Genomic DNA, 19,772 nt, shown 5'->3' with positions numbered 1-19,772 from the left:
GTGCATGAGCACGCAGGAAAGATGCTGAGCCCATCAGCGCGTGGCTCCACGGGGGAGCCTTGTGGGGAGGAGGGCACAGGGCAGTGGGGGCAGGCCTCGCCGGGCCACCCCAGGCAGAGGTGTGCCTGTGGGAGGCATCCGGGGCCTCAAACTCCCACCTTTCTGTTGATTTCCATAGGCTTTGGTGAGCTTGGCTGGTCTGATAACCTTTTTTGGGATGGATAGGATGGGAGCGTTAAATTCTTAAAAGGTTTTCAGCAAATAATTGAGAGCAGCATTTAATTTTTCTGTGGTTTTTCTGCCATTACTATGATCCTGTTAATACAGATGAAGGTGATGAATTGTAAGCCGATCAAAGGGCATTAATCATTTCCAGGGTAACGTGGGTATTAAGAATGCTAATTACTGCCCTTTTCAGCCCAGACTCAAGTGGTTATTTTATTTGTAGGAAGAATTAATACAGATTAAAGGATATTAACTGCATCCCTCTGTGTAAGATTTCCATCTCGGCTCTAGTGTGACACGGTCACTCCTCTCTGTCTCACGCACTCTCAGCGACATGTCCATCCACGAGGTTTCGGTGAGCGCGGCCGAGTCACAGGCCATCATGGATGAGGCCCTGGGGCTTCGGAGGAGGCGGCAGGCGCTGACCATGCACGAGAAGGAGCCGGACCTGAAGCTGGTGCAGCCCATCCCCTTCTTCACGTAGGTCGTCTGGGTCTGGGTTGCCGGTGGCCACTGGGCCCTGCTTGGGAGGGGGCTGAGCCCGCCCGGGCTGCTGCCGTGGCAGGAGCTGGGCGCACATGGGCAGGTGACTGCAGGAAGCAGGCCAGGCCTTCCCCGGTCGAAGTCCCACTCTGTTGCTGTCCTTGACCCACCACCTGCCATGTTCCTGTACGCCCCTCTCATCTGCCCACCCTAAGGGGAGAAGGAAACCAGCATTAGCCAAGCCCTGGACGGGGGACACCAGGACTCAAAGAGGCTAATGGTGAGGGGGGAGCTGATCCCAGGTCCTGGCTTCCCGATCTCTAGTCTATGCTCCCCTGCTAGGGCTGCTCGGCATCCTGGAAGGTGGGCCTCAGCGTAGCCCCGGGAAGGGTGGTCCCTGGAGTTGGGGTCATTTAGCCCTTCGGTGAGGTCTGTTCCTAACATCCTGACATTGACCCTCGTGCCTATAAGTTGAGAGTGTCTCATATGTGGTGGCAAGTCACGTGGTGGCCCGCAGCTCCCCACCGGGTGGGACAGACTGGGGTCCAGCCCTGGTGCCCTCACCGGGTCATTATGTGCCACTTCCTGGAAAAGAGGGAGCAGCATCCCTCTCTTGTAGGGTCATCATGATAATTGAATTGAGTGCTTGGGGGTCGTGCAGAGACAGCACGCAGGAGGGGCTGGTTCCGACCCACGTTACTGCTCCTACTTGTTCATTCCCGCACGTTTGAGTTTCCCAGGAAACTGGAGGCAGTCCCAGGGGTACTCAGTCACCAGAAGGAGGGGCACACGTGCAAAGCTGACAGGCCCCTCGAGGAGAGAAGCACAGCACCGAGAGCTCATAATGGGGTCTGCACTGCTGCGGGGGTTGGGGAAGGCTTAGGGCCAGAGCTGGAGCCTGGCGGAGGAGTGGGCATGGATCAGGCAGAGGAGCTGGGGGGTGTGAGTGGGGTGTTGTTTCCGGGCAGAGGGAAGCCTGTGCAAAGGCCCTGTGGTATGTGGGGGGTGGTTTTGTTTGCAGAACTGAAAGCAAGCTAGCGAGGCGAGAGTGCAGGGGGCAGGCGTGAGGTGGGGGCGGGGTTGCGGCGGTGCGATGAGGCTGGGCGCCACTGAGGGGACAGGCAGAGGCTTTGGTTTTTAGTCTGAGGTCCTGGGCTGTTCAAGGTTGGAAGGGTGAGTACGTCATGCTACACTGTGTCATACCATAACACAGCATGACATACAACACAACACATGACTACAAGTAAAACACAAAACAACAGACAGCATACAACATAACACATGCTACACCTCACCACAACAGGGCACACAACACAACTTACACACCACAAAACACATGACAGTCTCGGTTTGCATCCAGCAAGCCCCGGCCCAAGAGCTGTTCAGCCCCTTTAGACCATATCCCTGTCAGTATTCCTCCCCCAGAAAACCAGACTAGTGGCAACAGGTCAACGACACCGTCGTTTTAAAGATTCGACCTTGTAGGGAAGGGGTTTTTGAGTGAGGCTGTGGTTTCTCTGTGTGCCTGGTAGGTCTGAAGGGGCCTGGGGCTGAGATGCCTCAGGGCTCCTCCTGCGGGCAGTGGAGCGGGTGCGGGCTCTGCTCCAGCCCCGGCTGCTCCACCTCAGCTATCAGTAAACTGAGACCACCCCGCCCTCGTGGAGATGGCAGCCCTGAGCTCCGGGCACCCCGTGTTGTGTGCTGACCCGGGCGGTGACCCTCTTCCTGCAGCTGGAAGTGCCTCGGGGAGAGCCTGCTGGCCATGTACCACCACCTCACCACCTGCGAGCCCCCGCGGCCCAGCCTCGGCAAGAGGATCGACCTGTCCGACTACCAGGACCCTGGCCAGCCCCTGGTGTCCTCTGCCGTGGTGGCACCTGTCAGCGTGATCCAGCCGAGCCCCGTCAACGCCAACCCCGAGGTGACCGTGGCAGAGCCTGTGCTCTCTTACGCCCCCGTGGCCACGGCCAGCTTCCTGCTGCACAGCCCCAGCCTGTTGGAGACAGGCATCCCCGCAGGTGAGCAGGCCTCGGGGTTGGCTTCGGGAGAGACCACGTCTGCTGAGCAGGAATGAGAGTCGGGGTGCCCTGGTCTATCCAGAGGGACGGGTCCTGCTGCCGCTCCTGGCCTCACAGGGGAGCCTCTGGGCCTGCTCGCAGGGCCTCCCTCGTCAGCGGTGGCTTCTGCATTGGGGCCCCTGCAGGGAAGGGGTTGGCCTCAGGGATACAGCTCCTCAGACCACTCGATGCCCAGTTGCTCAGTCCTGGGGTAGAGTTTACTCCTGCTTGTGACCAGTGAGCTGGCAGGTCCCCCTGCTTGTTCTGCTCAGTTGCTGGCTTACGCCCTGCACCCAGTGCTGCTGTGCACTGATGTTCTGAGTTCTTGTAGCTTTAAGAAGCAGTCAGCATAGTTACCGCCGTATGCGGTAGTATATGTTGGAATGGTTTTATTGGTTTCTATTTTCACTGGAGTTGTAAAAGAATTTCAGACTAAAGTTCCTGAGCCTTTCCTTGATTTTTGTGTCACCGATGAAGAATATCTGGCAGTTAAGGAAGTTTCTGAATGAACCTGTATATGATTGTTTTTAACTTTTTAACTTTTTAACTTATACATGACACCCCTCTTCTCTCTGTATGATTTATGTGACTCTCTTGCCCACATCGTGTCACTGGGCCATGGCGATGGACAGAGTCAGTGTCATTGCTACTTGCTCTGTTCCATCCCAGGCCAGCCAGTGGGAGGGGCAAGGGGATGGGGCGTTTGACTCTGAGACCCTGGCGTTCTGTAGGTGTGGAAAGTAGCCTTGAGATCTGGCTTTTGGGCTCTGTGAGTTGGAGAAAGGGGTGAGACTTAAGCGGTTTGGAATGGACTTTTCCCAGGCTCCTTGTTAGAGCAGACAGGAGATTTCCTGAATGTCAAAGAAGCCACAGGTTAAACCTGCAGGCAGGGTTATTATAAAAGAAGGGACCGAGTGCCTCGTGGTGCATTTCCCTAGCCTGACTCTTGTGAGATTTCAACGTGCTCTCTTTGTGAAGGTGATGTTTCTGGAGGAGATAAATCCAAGAAAGGGGTGAAGCGGAAGAAGATTTCTGAGGAGAGTGGGGAGACGGCGAAGCGGCGGTCTGCCCGCGTCCGAAACACCAAGTGCAAAAAAGAAGAGAAGGTGGACTTCCAGGAGCTGCTGGTGAAGTTCCTGCCGTCCCGGTACGGTGCACTTTTTCTGTTTTAGAAAAGGGAGCACACAAACCTCCTGCCTCCCTTCATGTCTCTGGTTCCGTGGTCGCCCTCCCCTCCAGGCACGTCCTCCGTCTTCCTGTAACATCTGTACAAACGGCCAACGCTCGGGTCTTCCTGGATTGGGAGCTTGGGTTTTCTTGCCTCTCCTGCCTCTGAATGTCCTGAAGGCAGGAACCGTGAGTTTTGTGTCTTTTGGAGCTGCAGGTGACCCACTCACGCCCCTGGGCCTTCCCTTGTTGCCAGGAGGCCTGGGGCTGCTGCTCCTCAGGTGCAGACGTGGGGACGGCCCGTGGAAGGGACCCCCTGCGCTCAGGGAGGGCGCCTGCTTGGCTTCTCCAGGCTCAGCAGGGTTCCCTCGAACTCTGAGAAGGTGGACGGTGGGCTCAGGAGTCATCCCTTGCTTTCACTGGTTCACGGTGTTCCTCAGAGGAGCCTCCCGGGAGGAGGTGGGCCAGGCTGCGTGGAGCTGGGGGGCTGCGCCCCAGTGCTCCTTCCCTAGGTCTTCGCCAGCCCCCATGCTTTTGGTCCTTGCCCTGTCACCTCCCTCAGACGCTCTGGGACCATGATGCCTGAGCCTTCCTGGGGTTTATGGTGCCAGTGCCAGACTTCTTAATGCCCTCACTGAGGGCAGAGAGCAGTCAGTCTCTGCTGGTTGGGCATCTCTCTGCCTTCTAACGTTTGGTGGGCATGTCTTGTCAGCTGGGGCTTCCTCTCTTACCCCCTGTGTCTTTGTGAGTTGACTCCATTTTATTCCTTCCCGGTTACTGGAGTGGAGTTTGGGAGGTAACCACGTGTGTTACGTGAGCTTGTGTCCCAGGAGTCCTCAGCTGGCATTTTGGCTCGTGACAGTAGGTTTCAACGGTGATGCATCCAAGCGGAGGAGGAGGAGGAGCCAGGAGCTTTAGGTGGATTGTAAATCTGTTTTGCCACAAGGTTCCTGATTTCCTAATTTGCTGCCTTTCCGTTTCTGTGTGGTGAGAGGGAAATGCTCAGAAGTGGAGCTGTTCTCAGTGAGTGGAGGAGGCGGGCTCTCTGATCAGTTCCTCCCTAGCCGCCCCTCCAAAAGCAGGTCTCCCTGCCGAGGGCTGCGAAGAGGAGGTGCCAAGGGGCCCGAGGACCATTTCCCCATCTCCCCTCCGCTCGTTGCCCCGCCCAGGGCCTTGCTCCCCAGCCCCCTTCGTGTGGAATAGTGTCTACCTTGTTTTTTATTCTTTATTTCAACTGCTGGTTTCCTGTGTGGTTTTCACGTCAGCTTCCTTGAATCGTCAGGCAGGGGCACACGGTGGCTTGCTGGGTGTGGTCCCTGGGGCAGAGGCGTGCAGTTGTACACCAGGACGTCAGGAGGCGCCTACCTGTCCATCCTCGGCGAGGTGGCAGGCTCGGCTAAGGTGGAGTCCCTGGGGGGGTCTGAGGTGTGGTGCCTGCTGGGAGAGGCCTCCCTGGGCTCAGAGAGCTATGAGGAGCTCTGGAGGGGCCGCCCACCCACCCACTTTCTCCTCGTCCCCCAGACCCACTTTCTCCTCGTCCCCCAGGCTCCCCTTGGGCCTTGGCACCTGGAGGCCTGGCCAACTGTGCTGCCCAGTGGAGCCTTTCGGCCTCTGTCTCTAGCTCTCCGTGGGGCTGGGGCCAGCCTCGGGTCCGGCTCAGCTCTCCTCTCTCTCAGGGGAAGGTGTTGGAACATGCGCCGTGGCCTTTGCGAGTTCGGTGTGTTCCGTGCAGGTTAAGAAAGCTGGACCCCGAGGAGGAAGACGATCCCTTTAGTAACTACGAAGTCCCGTCAGAAGCCAAACTGGAGAACTTCCCAAGCGTCGGGCCCCACAGGCTGTCCTTCGACTCAGCCACGTTCATGGAATCTGGTAGGACCCAGGCACCACGGGCAGTGCCGTGAGGACTCCTTCCTCCCATTCTCCTGGAACCCGCTCAGGCCGCGTGCTGGGGGGATGGGTCCGGGTGGTTTTTCAAGGGTGGTCCAGGGGCTGCCTGGCTTTGTCCTGCCTGAGGTCTGTGGTCTGCTGGAGGAAGGGGGTGCGCTGGAGTGTCCTGGCTCACACTCCACCGTGCTCCCCTAGGGGTGCGGGCTTTGCCGGTCGAATGGGTACATCGCAGCTCTTGGGTACGGCCGGGAGCTGTGCTGCTGTGCAAGGCCACACCCAGGGGTCAGCCCTCTCGTACCCGCCTGGGCCTTGGAGGTTCAGATAGGTGTGCCCACAGCCGTGAGGCCCGCCCTCAGCGCCCCCCTGGGGCACATGGGCTCTTCCCGCTGGCGCCCGCTCTCATCTCCCGAACAAAATGGGGCCCCTGGCACGGAGGGTCCTCTGTTGAAGTCTGGTCACTTCCCCCGCTCCGGGCAGAGAAGCAAGACGTGCACGCCTTCCTGCTGGGGAACCTGAGCAACGGGGGCATCCTGGAGCTTATGATGCGCTACCTGAAGAGCATGGGCCACAGGTTCCTGCTGCGTTGGCCGCCGGGCCTGGCAGAGGTTGTGCTCAGCATCTACCACAGCTGGCGGAGGCACAGTGCCAGCCTGCCCAACCCGCTGCTTAGGGACTGTGGCGACAGGCACATCCAGGTTGGCTGGCCGGGCGGTGGGCAGGTGGGGGCCAGGCATAGGCGGGGGACCTGGGCTGCAACTGCAGGTGGAGGTGTGGGGTTGAGACGGGGGTGCGGATCACGGGGGAGGGAGGTTCACGAGCTGGAGGAGAGCAGCGGAGAGGCTGGAAGGTGGAGGCTTGCTGTGTTCTAGGCACCAGGGACCGTCGCTACCCGTTTTTTCAACAAGTGAGGAGACAGAAGTGCAGAGGTGGAGGAAGGCTGCCGAAGGGGTGCTGGGGACTGCCAGCTGTGGGGGCCGAGCCTACGCACTGCCCTCTGCAGCCCAGGCTCTTGCACTCAGTGCCTCCCAGGGCCAAGGGAGCCAGGGTGCTTTGGCCCCTTCTCCTGTGAGAGGAGGAAGGCCGCTTCTGAGGAGGCAGCACTGGGAGATTTCAGGGCCCCCTGGGTGGTATTTCTTGCTGGGGGCACAGAGGTGGAGGAGCTCCAGGTTCACAGGTCCTCAGGGCCGTGTGGGCCAGGGGCCCCTGGCGGTGCAGCCTCCACTGGGACACCCCAGGGACTGTTTCTTGGCAGCATCTGCCCAGGCCTGCTCCCCCAGGCCCATCTGCCCAGACTCCCCTGGGTCATCCCGAGTCTGTTCCAGTGTAGATCCACGTGCCTCTCCTTATGTCCCAGCAGGGTGGAGCAGTGGGAGGGGCCGAGGCTTTGGTCCCTAGACAGACCAGCTTGGTTATTTCCCAGCTGTGCCCATTGGCCAGGCTGGCGCCTCCTTACTGCTGAGTCTCAGCTTTCTGGTCCACCCAGGGAATGACGCGCCCACCCTGGGGGCTGTCAGGGTTGAGTGCCTGGCGCTCGGCAGGTGGCAGGGCTGCCTCTTCCATAGGACAGTCCCCGAGGACTGAAGGCAGGTCTCCCGGGTCCTCCCGAGTCTGTTCCAGTGTAGATCCACGTGCCTCTCCTTATGGCCCAGCAGCAAGCTAGTGATTACCACTTATGAAATGGAAAGTAGGTAGAGGAAAACTTGATGTTCTCATCAGAGTAAATTTTAGTTTAGGTTCGTTCCATCCCCTGCCCTTGACCTATGTGACCCTGTTCCTGACCATCCGCACCCGTCCTGCAGGACATGATGCTGATGTCCCTCTCCTGCATGGAGCTGCAGCTGGACCAGTGGCTGCTGACCAAGGGCCGGAGCTCTGCAGGTAGGCGACCTTCCGTGTTCTGTGTGGGGCAACTTTTCTGGACCCTCAGTAGCCGGGAGGGGGCAGGAGTGGGGGGCTGAGTCACACCTACAGGGGGCGCATTTCCTGGGTCAGCTTGTCAGGCCAGGAAAGACCCGGGGCCTTTGAGAAGCAGCTGAGCCCCAAGGGAGCCACCTGCCTGCTTCTGTTGCTCAGGATGAGGGACGTGACATTCCCATTTTCTCAGGTTATCACCTGATGCTTTACGTGTCCCCAGTCATTGTCCCAGGTGATATGGATCGTTCTGACTTAAACCACCACCTGGTGAGCAAAGATGCGCTCCAGGTCAGTCTGCCGGGTGAGGGCCTCTAGCCCCAGGGTCTCCGTATCCCCATCCAGCCCATCTGGCTCTCTGCTGCTCGGGGGCTGTGAGGCTCCAAGGGCTCAGGGCTGGGGGCAACCTCAGGGAGCAGAAGGGTGTCTGGGCCCCGCACATGAGGTTGACTCCTTTCGGCCGATGGTTTTCAGTGTCTCCTCGGAACTGCCCTGCGGGTGTGGTGAGCGGCAGGTTCGGGCCCGACTTCCCAGGAGCCCACTTCCTGGGGGACCTCCTGCAGCTGTCATTTGCCTCGTCCCAGCGGGACCTGTTTGAGGATGGCTGGCTGGAGTTTGTGGTCCGCGTGTACTGGTTGAAGGCGCGATTCCTGGCGCTGCAGGTTGGTCTGTGGTCGGCTGCTTGGGGAGGATGCGCTGGCACCCAGCGGGAGGGGAGAGAGCTGGCCGCGTGGTGGAGGGTGTGTGTGCGCACGTGTGGCACCTGTCTGGGCACTGGGCTCTGCATGAGGAGGTGGGATGTGGTGGGGAACGTGCAGCATCTCAGAAATCCCGACGCCCACCATCAGCACAGCTGTAGCGCCACGAGGGGCCTCATGGGCCCCCTATAGACCCAGCGAGGTTGCTTTGGAGCCTTGACCCTTTCCTTATGTTTCCCGAGAGAGCCTGAGCATGTGTGCAAATGGGTGCAGTTTTTTGGGAGGGAATCACTGCCCATCTGTGTGAATGGAGCTTGTCTGGAGGGCCCGGGAGGGCTGGCTGTTCCCCAGCCCCTTGCACACTGTGGCACCCAGTGCCCCACAGTCGGTTCTGGAGCTGGAACAGGCCTGGGTCTAGTTGCGGCTCTGCCAGCTTTGCTCAAGATCTGGAATAGATACTCAGCCTTGCTCTGGTGTCCCGGTGTCCTCACCGCCACCACGAGGGTCACGATGCTCCCCTTGGAGCTGTAGTGTGAATCATTCATTCATGCGTTCATTCAGCGGGTACTTACTAAGCCCCACCCCCTCTGTAGAGGGGATATGGTAGTAGTTGGCTAAAACCGCCTTCATGGTGCTCCCAGTCTGGTGGGCTCAGGGGGCAGGCACCTGGTGCAGCACAGCGAGTGCCCCTCCTCTGCCCAGGGAGACATGGAGCAGGCCCTGGAGAACTATGACATCTGCACAGAGATGCTGCAGAGCTCCGCTGCCGCCCGGGCTGCGGCGGGAGCTGAGCAAAGAGACGTCGTGATCCGCCTGCCCAACCTCCACAATGACTCGGTCGTCTCCCTGGAGGAGGTGAGTGGGAGCTTTTTAATGGTGTTTTCTTGGTCAAAGGCCTGACCTGTCCGTGCGGACTAGGAGAGCGGCCCATGTGCTGAGTAGGGCAGGGTGGGACCCAGGAGAGGCAGCTCTTGAGGCACAGGGTGCCACAGACTCGCAGGCACACCCCCTGATGGAGTGCTCCTCTAGGGGCCGGTGGCTGGGAGCCGGGGTGGAGGTGTCTACCCACAGGGTGGAGAATGGCTCTTGCTCAGCTCTCTGGCCTGCGTGTGGCAGCAGCCCCAGAGGAACGAGAGGAAAAGCCCCGCAGAAGCAGACCAGTGCTGCTCTGGCCCTGGGGTGGGTCAGCGGTGTGTAGTTCTAATCCTGTCCTCACTGTGCAGCCTCTGACCGCATGCCCACAGTTTCACATCTGTGACACATTCACATTGGCTGAAAGCCTTCAGACTCTTGCAGAGTGGTTTCAGGGCCAGACCTAGTGCAGTGCCCCTGCTGCCCGTATCCTGCAGGCCTCCTGTGAGGAGAGGGTTCGGGGATTGGTGGTGTGTGCCAGCCTCTGGCCTGGCTCCCTAGGTCTCTGAAGCCCCGTGCTCCACGGTTCTAGGAGTCTGGTTCACTGAACTGTGGCCATGAGGCTGTCTAACTATTTTCACAGACACTTTCTGGAGCCCTTCTGCTTCTGTGGTAGTTTTGTTTTTTGGTATATTTGTTCTTCAAAGACTTGAATGCCTTGCCCTTAATAGAAATACTATTTATAAAGTATTTTATAAGGTATTTACTTGCTGTAAATACTTCTCGGCTGGGTCTGTTAAATGCAAAACTCTGGGGGGCTTCCCTGGGGGCGCAGTGGTTAAGAATCCGCCTGCCAATGCAGAGGACACAGGTTCGATCCCTGGTCCGGGAAGATCCCACATGCCATGGAGCAGCTAAGCCCATGCGCCACAACTACTGAGCCTGCACTCTAGAGCCCGTGAGCCACAACTGCTGAGCCCGTGTGCTGCAACTACTGAAGCCCGTGCACCTAGAGCCCGTGCTCCACAACAAGAGAAGCCTCCGCAATGAGAAGACTGCGCACCGCAACGAAGAGTAGGCCCCGCTTGCCACAACCAGAGAAAAGCCCGCATGCAGCAGCGAAGACCCAACGCGGCCAAAAATAAAAAATAAATAAAATAAAATAATTGTTTTAAAAAATGCAAAACTCTGGCTGCATTAAGGGAGCCCGTGAGGGCTTGGTCGTCAGGCAGTGATTCTGGGCCTTTTCCAGATCGACAAGAACCTGAGGTCGCTAGAACGGTGCCAGTCACTGGAGGAGACTCAGCGGCTGTATGAGGCTGGCGACCACCGGGCCGTCGTGCGCCTGCTCCGCCCCACCTTGTGCCCCAGTGGGTTTGATCGGGCCAAACACCTGGAGTTCATGACATCTGTGCCTGAGAGGCCGGCCCAACTGCTGCTGCTGCAGGTGTGTGCTGCCCCGGCCCTTCTCCTGCTTGTGCCTTCTGCTTGGCCGGAGTTTCTTCTCCGGGGGCTTGGAGGCAGCCCTGGAGAACGTAGAGAGAAGTGGAGTAAAATCCGCCCCCTCGGGCACCGGGAAGACGTGGTGAGAATATATGGGGGGGGGGAATTGGAACCTAGGGGTCTACTGGGCTCAAGGTGAGCCTGTGCCAGGCTCTGAACTTCCACGTGGCAGAGGGGGAAGGGAGACTAGTCAGGGCTTAGCCATCCATCCACCTGATGGTTCATCTGCATGTTGTTCATTGCTTTTTAAATTAACTATTGAGTACGTATAAAATTGATAAAATATCTATACAATGTAAAGAATTAAGAGAAGGTAAATAGTCCCGTAGGATCAAGTAGTTGAAGGAAAGGAACATGAGTGTGGTGTGTGAGGCCCATGTGCCCTGTTGGCTCCCTCCACGCCCCCGTCCTCAGTACGTGTACCCCTGCTGAGAGCTGGCTGGGCACCAAGCCTCTGCTGGGCTGCGTGGTCACTCAGCCTCCCCGCGCCTCAGTCTTGTCTCTGGAGCGGAGATGGTTATTGTCTGTACCTCAGAGGCCTGCTGTGGATTTTCATGAGCTGGCATGTGTGGGCATCACGCCTGGCATGTGGCAAGCCCCAGACGGGTGCTGGCAGTGACCACTGCCGCCATCCTTGGGACACGTGGAGATGGATGTGGAAGACGATACACAGGATGTACTCAGTGGTGTGGGGTGGACTTTGATTTATTATCTCACTGGGTCCTTCCTCTTCAGTCTAGGGAGAGAGCCCAGTCTTCTCCCGGGCTTTTTAAAAATTTTTATTTTTTTTAACCTTTTAAAAAAATTTTTTGGCCACACCGTACAGCATGTGGGATCTTAGTTCCCTGACCAGGGATCGAACCCGCTTCCCCTACAGTGGAAGTGCAAAGTCTTAACCACTGGACCGCCAGGGAAGTCCCCATCCGGGCTTTTTGAACTGACTTTCTTGAACTGGGAAATGGTTAAGAGGTGTGACTGGGAACAAGCGGAGGTGAAAGGGGAAGAATGGGGGAGGAGGGCAGGGGACGAGCTGTGATGACCTCAGCGCCAGTGGCTGTGAGGTGGACAGCTGAGTGTGCCAGGGACAGGCCAGCTCAGTGGCTCAGGTGGTCTTGCTCTGTGGTCTGGAGCTCCTGGGCAAAGTGGGCAGGGGGGGCGCCCAGGGGAGGGGGCTGCTGCTGGGGAGGCACCACATGGTGCTGAGGCCCGAGATGAGGCCTGGGCTGAGTGCTGGGGAATCTGCTGGTTTTTGCTCCTTTTCCTCTTGAGGGGATGTGTTTTCTTATTGATTTGGAATGCTTTTTATATATTAGAGATATTAATCTTTTTCTCATCGAATGTTTTTTCCCAGTTTGTTGTCTGCTTTCAAATTGCAGCTTGTGCTTTCTTTGACGTACATAAGTTTTGAATTTTTAGGTCATTAAATCTCTTGATGTTTTCAAACAGTGGTGAATTTGTTCATTATGCTTAGAAAGCCTTTTCGAGGCTAGAAAAACATTCATCCGGTTGTTGCACACACAGGATGGAGCTCCCACAGTGTGCCTGACACCGGGCAGCGGGGAGGCCCTTTGATGGAACCTACTCTCCACAAGGGAGGCCGCAGGGGCGTGTCAACAGACAGACAGAGGCCTGTGTGCCTTGCTTCTTCCTGCAGCGTTAGGTGTTGGGTTCATGCTTGCGTGTAACCCGCTTCACCTAGCTTTTGTAGGGTGGGGGTCTGACTTGGAATCCTCTCTGGGATATGCAGGAGGCTCAGTCTCCCTGTGTAGATGAGCTGCCTGCCACATTCTTCAGTGTAAGTGTACAGTCTCCTCATGGTTGTGTTGATTCTTAGTCCTGATACTTTGGGTTGCTGTTTGAGCAGGACATTTTTGCTGGTCATTATGTCTTCTAACTACGTTTATGGTTTATAGGAACCTTGTTGATTTTTGCGTGTTTATTTTAAATCTGGCCACTTCACTGCATTCCCTTTATTTCTGATGGTTTCTGTTTTGGGTGGATGGTCTGATGCCACAGTCAGTGGTGATCTGCTCTCCTATTTGTTGGCAGTTATTCTTCTGCTTTTTAGCTCTTTCTAGCCTCAAGCACTGGGGACCATGTCACATTAGAGTGATGGGTCCTTGTCTTGTCTCTGACTTTCTGTCAACCAGCCCCTTGCGTGTTCTGATCAGGTGGGGTTGGCTCCAGCCTGCGGCCTCCACCTCTGCCCCTGTGGGCTTCACACCTCAGCAGCTCCTGCTCGGTGCTGGCTTTCCCTAAAGAAACACAGGCCCCGTTTTCCTGGCAATTAAGGCTCTTATGTTGGGGGTGGTTTTGATCTGCATTCAGGCGCGTTTCTGCCTGTCTGTCACCTCGGAGGGCGGTCGAGGTGGGCGGGCCTGCTCTGCATGCCCTGGACCCCTGTGGGGCCAGGCGTGGCGAGCGTGGCCATAGCTCTCACAGCGCCTTCCTGCCCCCTCCTCCCTCATGCAGGACTCCTTGCTCCGGCTGGAGGACCACCGGCAGTGCTTCGAGTGCTCTGACGTGGCTCTGAATGAGGCAGTCCAGCAGATGGTTAATGCCACTGAGGCTGCCGCCAAGGAGGAGTGGGTGGCCACGGTAACCCAGCTGCTGCTGGGCATCGAGCAGGCGCTCTCAGCAGACAACAGCGGCAGCATCCTGAGGGACTCATCCTCCGCCGCTGGCCTCACCCGTCTCACCAACAACCTCATCCAGGTAGCCTGGCTCCTTCCTGCCCGCCCGCAGCCCGGTTGGCCCTGAGGACGCACCCTGGGGGGAGCTGACCCTGCAGTGACGCCCGATCGCCCCAGGTCATCGACTGCAGCATGGCCGTGCAGGAGGAGCCCAAGGAGCCCCACGTGTCCTCGGTGCTGCCCTGGATCATCTTGCACCGCATCATCTGGCAGGAAGAGGACAGCTTCCGCTCCCTGTGCCACCAGCAGCAGCTCCAGAGCCCCGCAGACGAAGGTGTGGGGACGCGGTCCGGTGGGGATGGCCCTCAGCCCGGTGTCTCTGCCTCTCGTCTCTGCCTCAGGGCCCTGCGGCCCTGTCCAGGCACCGTGACTGGGCTTGGGCTTGGGCAGTTGATGTTTCGTGGCACTTGGATGGAGGCAGAGGCTCCCCACCATGCGGTGGGGGCGTGGCCGTGGCCTGTGCAGTGTTTCACATCGGGTGCAGGTGGTGAGCACCGTGAGGAGTGGGCCTGCTCTGGGAGCCTCGTGCCGCCAGCTCCTCCAGTCCCTGCGCAGCCTGTGGGCCCTCGTGGGTGTAGGCCCGGGCAACTGGAGGGCAGCACGGGGCAAGCAGGCACAGGTTCCACTTCTTGGCCATGTGACCATGGGCCAGTCAGGCGACCCCCAGCCTCTGTTCCCCCGTCCACTCTGGGGATAGTGGCACCATCTCAGGGTTGTTGGAGGACCTACGGGGCAGTAAAGCCATCGTTGCCACGGCAGGTCAGTGCTGGCACGAGGGGTGCTGGTGCCGAGTGCAGAGGCCGCGGGGGCGAGCCAGGGCCCTGTGTGGAGATGGCACTTGAGCCGGGTCAGCACCGTGGTGGGAAATGTGGTCGGTGGAAGAAATTATATCAAAACAACAGCTAAATGACATTTAAGCAAAGAGTGTAGCTCTACCAAATGGACTTTATTCCTTTGGTTTTCTCGCATTTTCAATCTAAACTTGGCTGATATACGTAAACTTTTTATATAGCTATGATTACAATACACGTATTTATGTGTATATTCAACCAGCTTAAAATTGAATTTATGGGGGTGGTTTCCTCAGTCATTTGACGGATCAGCAAAGCGCACAGGAAGGAAAGTCAGCTGTGTGGCCACAACCACGGAGCCCACACCAGCTTGCCTTCCTTCCACTTGCTCTCTTGCTCCAAGTGCTTCACTCCGCAGGTGTCTGTCAGCTGCTCTCTGCTTGTCAGGCCTCCGTGGGTGAGAACCTCTGGCCTGGAAAGGTTCACAGTGGAGGCGACAGACGGGACCACTAGCAGCACCCACAGTGCCACGCCTGCGGCCTGACGGGGGACCGGGAAGCGATGGGGCAGCTGGGCAGGGACCCGGAAGGGCTGGGCATGTGGCTGGACTTGGCAAGGAGCCAGACCGAGGAAGGCTTTCACCCCCCGTGTATAAGCTGTGTGGCTCTGTGTTCTGTTGTCTTTGCGATGCTAGGAGAGGCGCCCTGCTTTTCCCAACTCTCAGGGCAGCGGTGTTTCTCTCTTACTGGTCATTCTTTAGTCAATACATCATGCACGCCTTTTTGCTTCTGCTTAATTGATTTTTTTGGATAAATTTTTAGAACGGTTATCTTTAGAGTGCTTGACAAATAGAGCCTCTGTGTTTTACAAAAAAGCTTCAGTGGTGAAAAAAATTAAGCTTTACACCTGTAAATGTAGGTGTAAAAAGACTTCTGGATTAAGAGTCTCCTCTTAATTAATTATGCAAGCACAATATGGGTTTTTTTGGTTTGCTTTTTTGTTTTTTTAGTAACAGGATTTCTTTTGTTTTATTTTAAATATTTATTTATTTGGTTGCACCTGGTCTCAGTTATGGCAGGCGGGCTCCTTAGTTGTGGCATGCGAACTCTTAGTTGCGACATGATGTGGGATCTAGTTCCCTGACTAGGGATCGAACCCAGGCCCCCTGCATTGGGAGCGTGGAGTCTTATCCACTGTGCCACCAGGGAAGTCCCCACAATATAGTTTTTAAAAAAACTGCCAGTAAGCAAATAAGGGGAGGAGGACAGTCCAAGGCCATAAACTTCAAAAGGGTGGGATAGGGAAACAAAGATCCTGGTGGACTGGCCGCCGGTGTGGCCCATCTCCTCCTCCACCCCCTGGAGGAGGACTGAGGGGGCAGGGTGAGTGGACAGAGCCCTCTGTTCTGTAGAGAGTGGGCTGGCGGGGCTGCCCCCTGTATTGCCCTGGGCCTTGGCAGAGGCAGGAAGGGCTGCTGGGTCCTGCCCCTCGTGGTGGCAGACTACATGGAGGGCCCTCTGGCCGGCAGTAAGGGGCCGGCGTGGGGCAGTGTTGCATGCTGAGTTCCCTGGAGCAGATGTTGGGATGGTATATTAGGAATCTCTGCTCGTGAAAGGAAGCGGGAAGCAGCAGGGAGAACAGGGTGCATCCTGACGTCGTCTCGGCCCCCGGCGGGGGCTCTGTAGCATGTCGGGCAGAGGAAGCCAGGCCTTTGCCCTCCCATCTCACTTCAGTCACTGGATGTGGCTCCCGTGGCTGTAGCCAAGCCGAAGGAACTGCTGGCTGGGGCCGTGTGCTGGCCGCACTGCCCTCCCCGGGCAGCCATCCTACCTTTAGGAGATCTCGGAAGAGAGGACAAAACCCTGGTCCCCCAGTGCGGACTGATGCAGCCCTGGTCGAGCGAGCTCCCTTCTTTTCCCTCAGCAGACACAGGCGGCGGAAAGTGATTGAGAGCAACACCTGCTGCAAGCTCACAGCTTCGAGGAAGGGCAGGCTGGTCCTCTTTGTTGGAGCTGCCCCAGAAAATTTCTTCATGGTGATTGCAGCGCTGCCGTGGTCCGAGGAGCCGCCCTGGCTGACCATGAGCAGGATAGAGAGAGGTGACATGGCGGGCATGCTGACAGGTCATGGCCCACCCCTACCCCACACCCCGCATCAAGTACAGGAAGGGAAGAAGGAACACACCATTCGAGAGACAGGTGAACTAGGCCTGGAAGAAAGCATACGGCAAGGAGCAGAGGCAGAGGCTTGTGGGTGATTGGCCCAAGAAAATCATTTGTTAAAATTTCTAAGACGATAAGCAGAATGAAATGAAAAGGACAACTGCAGAACTAAGGGAAAACGCTGCAAACCACATCTCACCATTATAAACTAATAAACTAAAACAGCGAGGAGCAGAGTGAACATGACTGAAACTGCGGGAGACGGATTAAGAGCTAACAGCACTGGAGAGAAGGTGGTAGATGTGGAAGACAGAGATGGTCCAGTGTGAGGGTGAATGGAGCCCCTGATGGCAGCAAGGAATCTGATGTCAAATACAGGAAGAGTTCTCTGAATTGTAATAAACACTGAATCTGCAGGTTCAAAGTATATACCGAGAAAAGTTGATATGCAACAGTCTACATCAAGATGCATCCTGGTGAAGGATCTATTTTAGGGGTAAAGACTTGTCAGGTTTCTAAACTGAAAAAGCAATTTATCTTAGTGGGACAAAGAACAGGGCTCATTTCAGATTTCTCCCTGGCAGTGTTCAGTGCAGTTGGGGTCAGGTCCACATGTCTGCAGGGTTCTCAGGGCAGGAAAGTGTGGGCCCAGGCATGTAGCCAGTCATTTGTAATTACAGTGGATTCCAGCTCCTTGAGTGCTTCTTAGAAGCATGGCTGGAGGATGAAGTCAGTAAACGAACATGAGTTAGGATGGAAAAGCCACAGGAAAGAGCTTGCGATGAGCACCAGATCCACTTAGAACTGGAGTCGAAAGAGAGCAGTCTGGCTGATTATGGCTGCAGAACAGAATGTACGTGTTATAACCCTACTGCACTAGAAGCAGTATGTACGACCAGATTGGGAGCTGGGGGAGACGAGGAAAAAGCTACCACAGAGCCATCACTGACCTGATGTAACAGCCATTTGATGCTGTTGAAAATGGAAATGAAAGGACTTCCCTGGTGGCGCAGTGGTTAAGAATCTGCCTGCCAATGCAGGGGACACGGGTTCGATCCCAGGTCCGGGAAGATCCCACATGCCGTGGAGCACCTAAGCCTGTGCACCACAACTACTGAGCCCAGAGCCCGTGCTCTGCAACGAGAGAAGCCACCGCAATGAGAATCCCGCACACCACAATGAAGAGTAGCCCCCGCTCACCGCAACTAGAGAAAGCACGCACGCAGCAACAAAGACCCAACACAGCCAAAATTAATTTTTTTAAAAAGTACAAAACAAATTTCATGAAAGAATCTTGATTCTGTTTTCTCTAGTACTTTCTATCCTAATGTGTTCTGTCCTAATCCTCTTAAAAAAGGTTAATTATAAGACCATGATGGGTTATGGCTCAGAGTTTCAAACACACCAAGGGATATTTAAGGAACTAGTCATAGTTCTAGTGATGAACAAACATTTAACTGAGTTTTGGTAGTTCTTTTTCCTTCTGTAGTAGTTAAACAGACCTAAATATAAGAATTTTTAAGTTAAGCAATGGTATGTGTAGTATGGGTTCCATTGTCATAAATGACTTGTTTCTCTCTTTCAAAATGTCTCATACATGCATAGAAAGATGCTTCCAGTGATGTTCACCAAATGTCAGCCCTGGTTATTGGGGGCGGGGGGGTGGGGTGGGGTGGGCAGTGCTGCTCTTTGGTGATGGACCACTGCTTCTGTATATGGTCCTGTGTGATCTGAATTGTTTTTTGATAAGCATGTACTGCTTTAGTAAACCCAGTCACATCATTACTGATTTTAAAAGACAAAAAGATGAAAAAGGAAAGAGGGGGAGCTCTGCGGCCCCTTGGTATAGAGAGAGGAGCGGGGCCCGCTGCTCCCAGCCGTGCTGGCCCTGACCCTTTGTGTCGCCTGGTCTTTCCCCAGTGTCAGCCGATCTGCCCATGCTCCCTTCCTCCCTCATGCTGCTCAACACGGCCCATGAGTACCTGGGCCGGAGGGCCTGGTGTTGCAACTCCGAAGGGGCCCTGCTGCGATTCTACGTAAGTGCTGCGGGGGCGCGTCTGCCCTTCTCTGGCCGTTGTCACCCCGGGTCTAGAGTGTGTGCCCGTGCTTTCTTGCTTTCTTTCTCTCTGTCCCCCTCTCTCTCCCCGCTTCTCTCTTGGAGTAAAATTTAAACTATTGACTCTTTTTTTTAGTGATTTTAGTAGGTTCATTTAGATTTTTCCTTCCGTGGTCAATTCTGTTTTTGGAATAGTGTCCATGGAAGCATAAAGTTGTTCACGGTATCTGCTGATGATTTTAAAAGTCTCTGTAGTACCTCTAGTTATGCCCCCTTTTTCATTGCTAAAATCATTTATTTATGCTTCCTTTTCCTTTTTTGAAAAACCAGTCTTTTATGAGGTTTATCGAAATTAGTTTTTTCAAACTACCGGTTATTGGCTTATTGACCTATTTTTTCTTTGCTTTCTAGTTCACTAATTGACATTTTATTTTTTACTTTCTTTGGATTTGCTTCGTGTTTTTTCTAACTTATTGAAGTAAATGCTTATTTTAGTGATCACCTTCTAATACATGTGTTGGAGATTATAAGTTTTCCCCAAGTACATTTTTAGCTGCATGCCATAAGTTTTGATATTTACGATCTTTATTTTTATTTATTTATTTTTTTATGATAAGGTCTTTTATCTGAATTTTTGAATTTTATTTTATTTATTTTTTTATACAGCAGGTTCTTATTAGTCATCAATTTTATACACATCAGTGTATACATGTCAGTCCCAATCGCCCAATTCATCACACCCCCACCCCCATCCCCCTGCTGCTTTCCCCCCTTGGTGTCCATACGTTTGTTCTCTACATCTGTGTGTCAGTTTCTGCCCTGCAAAGCGGTTCATCTGTACCATTTTTCTAGGTTCCACATATATGCGTTAATATACGATATTTGTTTTTCTCTTTCTGAGTTCACTCTGTATGGCAGTCTCTAGATCCATCCACGTCTCAACAAATGACCCAATTTTGTTCCTTTTTATGGCTGAGATATTTGCTATCTTTATGTAACTGATTTCTAATTTTATCGAATTATGTTTGGAGCATGTGGTCTGTATTATACCTAGTCCTTGGTATTTGTCGAGACTTGCTTTTTGTCTAGTTTTGGTAAAAATACCGCGGATGCTTGAAAAGAATGTATGTTTGCTAATAGTTGGGCATCATAATGGTAGCCGTTGCTCTGACCTCTGTAGATTCACCAGTTGACTATCATTCACCTCCTCTGAGATCGTCACTAATGTCTGTCTGCCAGAGAGAGGTTCCCTCGGCCCTAACGGGATTTATCGTCTGACATTATAAC

General features: G+C 55.0%; 1 protein-coding gene across 1 annotated transcript in view; it reads left to right on the top strand.

The window, feature by feature from the left end:
* CABIN1 (calcineurin binding protein 1) overlaps positions 1-19,772 on the top strand; it is a 98,109-nt gene that overhangs the window by 11,573 nt on the left and 66,764 nt on the right. The window contains 12 exon segments of the mRNA XM_089894244.1: positions 556-705; positions 2,440-2,726; positions 3,744-3,912; positions 5,665-5,801; positions 6,297-6,514; positions 7,619-7,697; positions 8,205-8,392; positions 9,131-9,283; positions 10,533-10,727; positions 13,256-13,498; positions 13,594-13,750; positions 18,350-18,465. Coding sequence (XP_089750370.1) covers positions 556-705; positions 2,440-2,726; positions 3,744-3,912; positions 5,665-5,801; positions 6,297-6,514; positions 7,619-7,697; positions 8,205-8,392; positions 9,131-9,283; positions 10,533-10,727; positions 13,256-13,498; positions 13,594-13,750; positions 18,350-18,465 — 2,092 coding nt within the window.

Source organism: Delphinapterus leucas, chromosome 14 (genome assembly GCF_059928025.1).
Source record: "Delphinapterus leucas isolate spDelLeu-1000000601 "Yukka" chromosome 14, BTC_Dleu_Yukka2, whole genome shotgun sequence".
Classification (NCBI taxonomy): Eukaryota; Metazoa; Chordata; class Mammalia; order Artiodactyla; family Monodontidae; genus Delphinapterus; species Delphinapterus leucas.
This window is presented reverse-complemented; position numbering and strand designations above follow the sequence as displayed.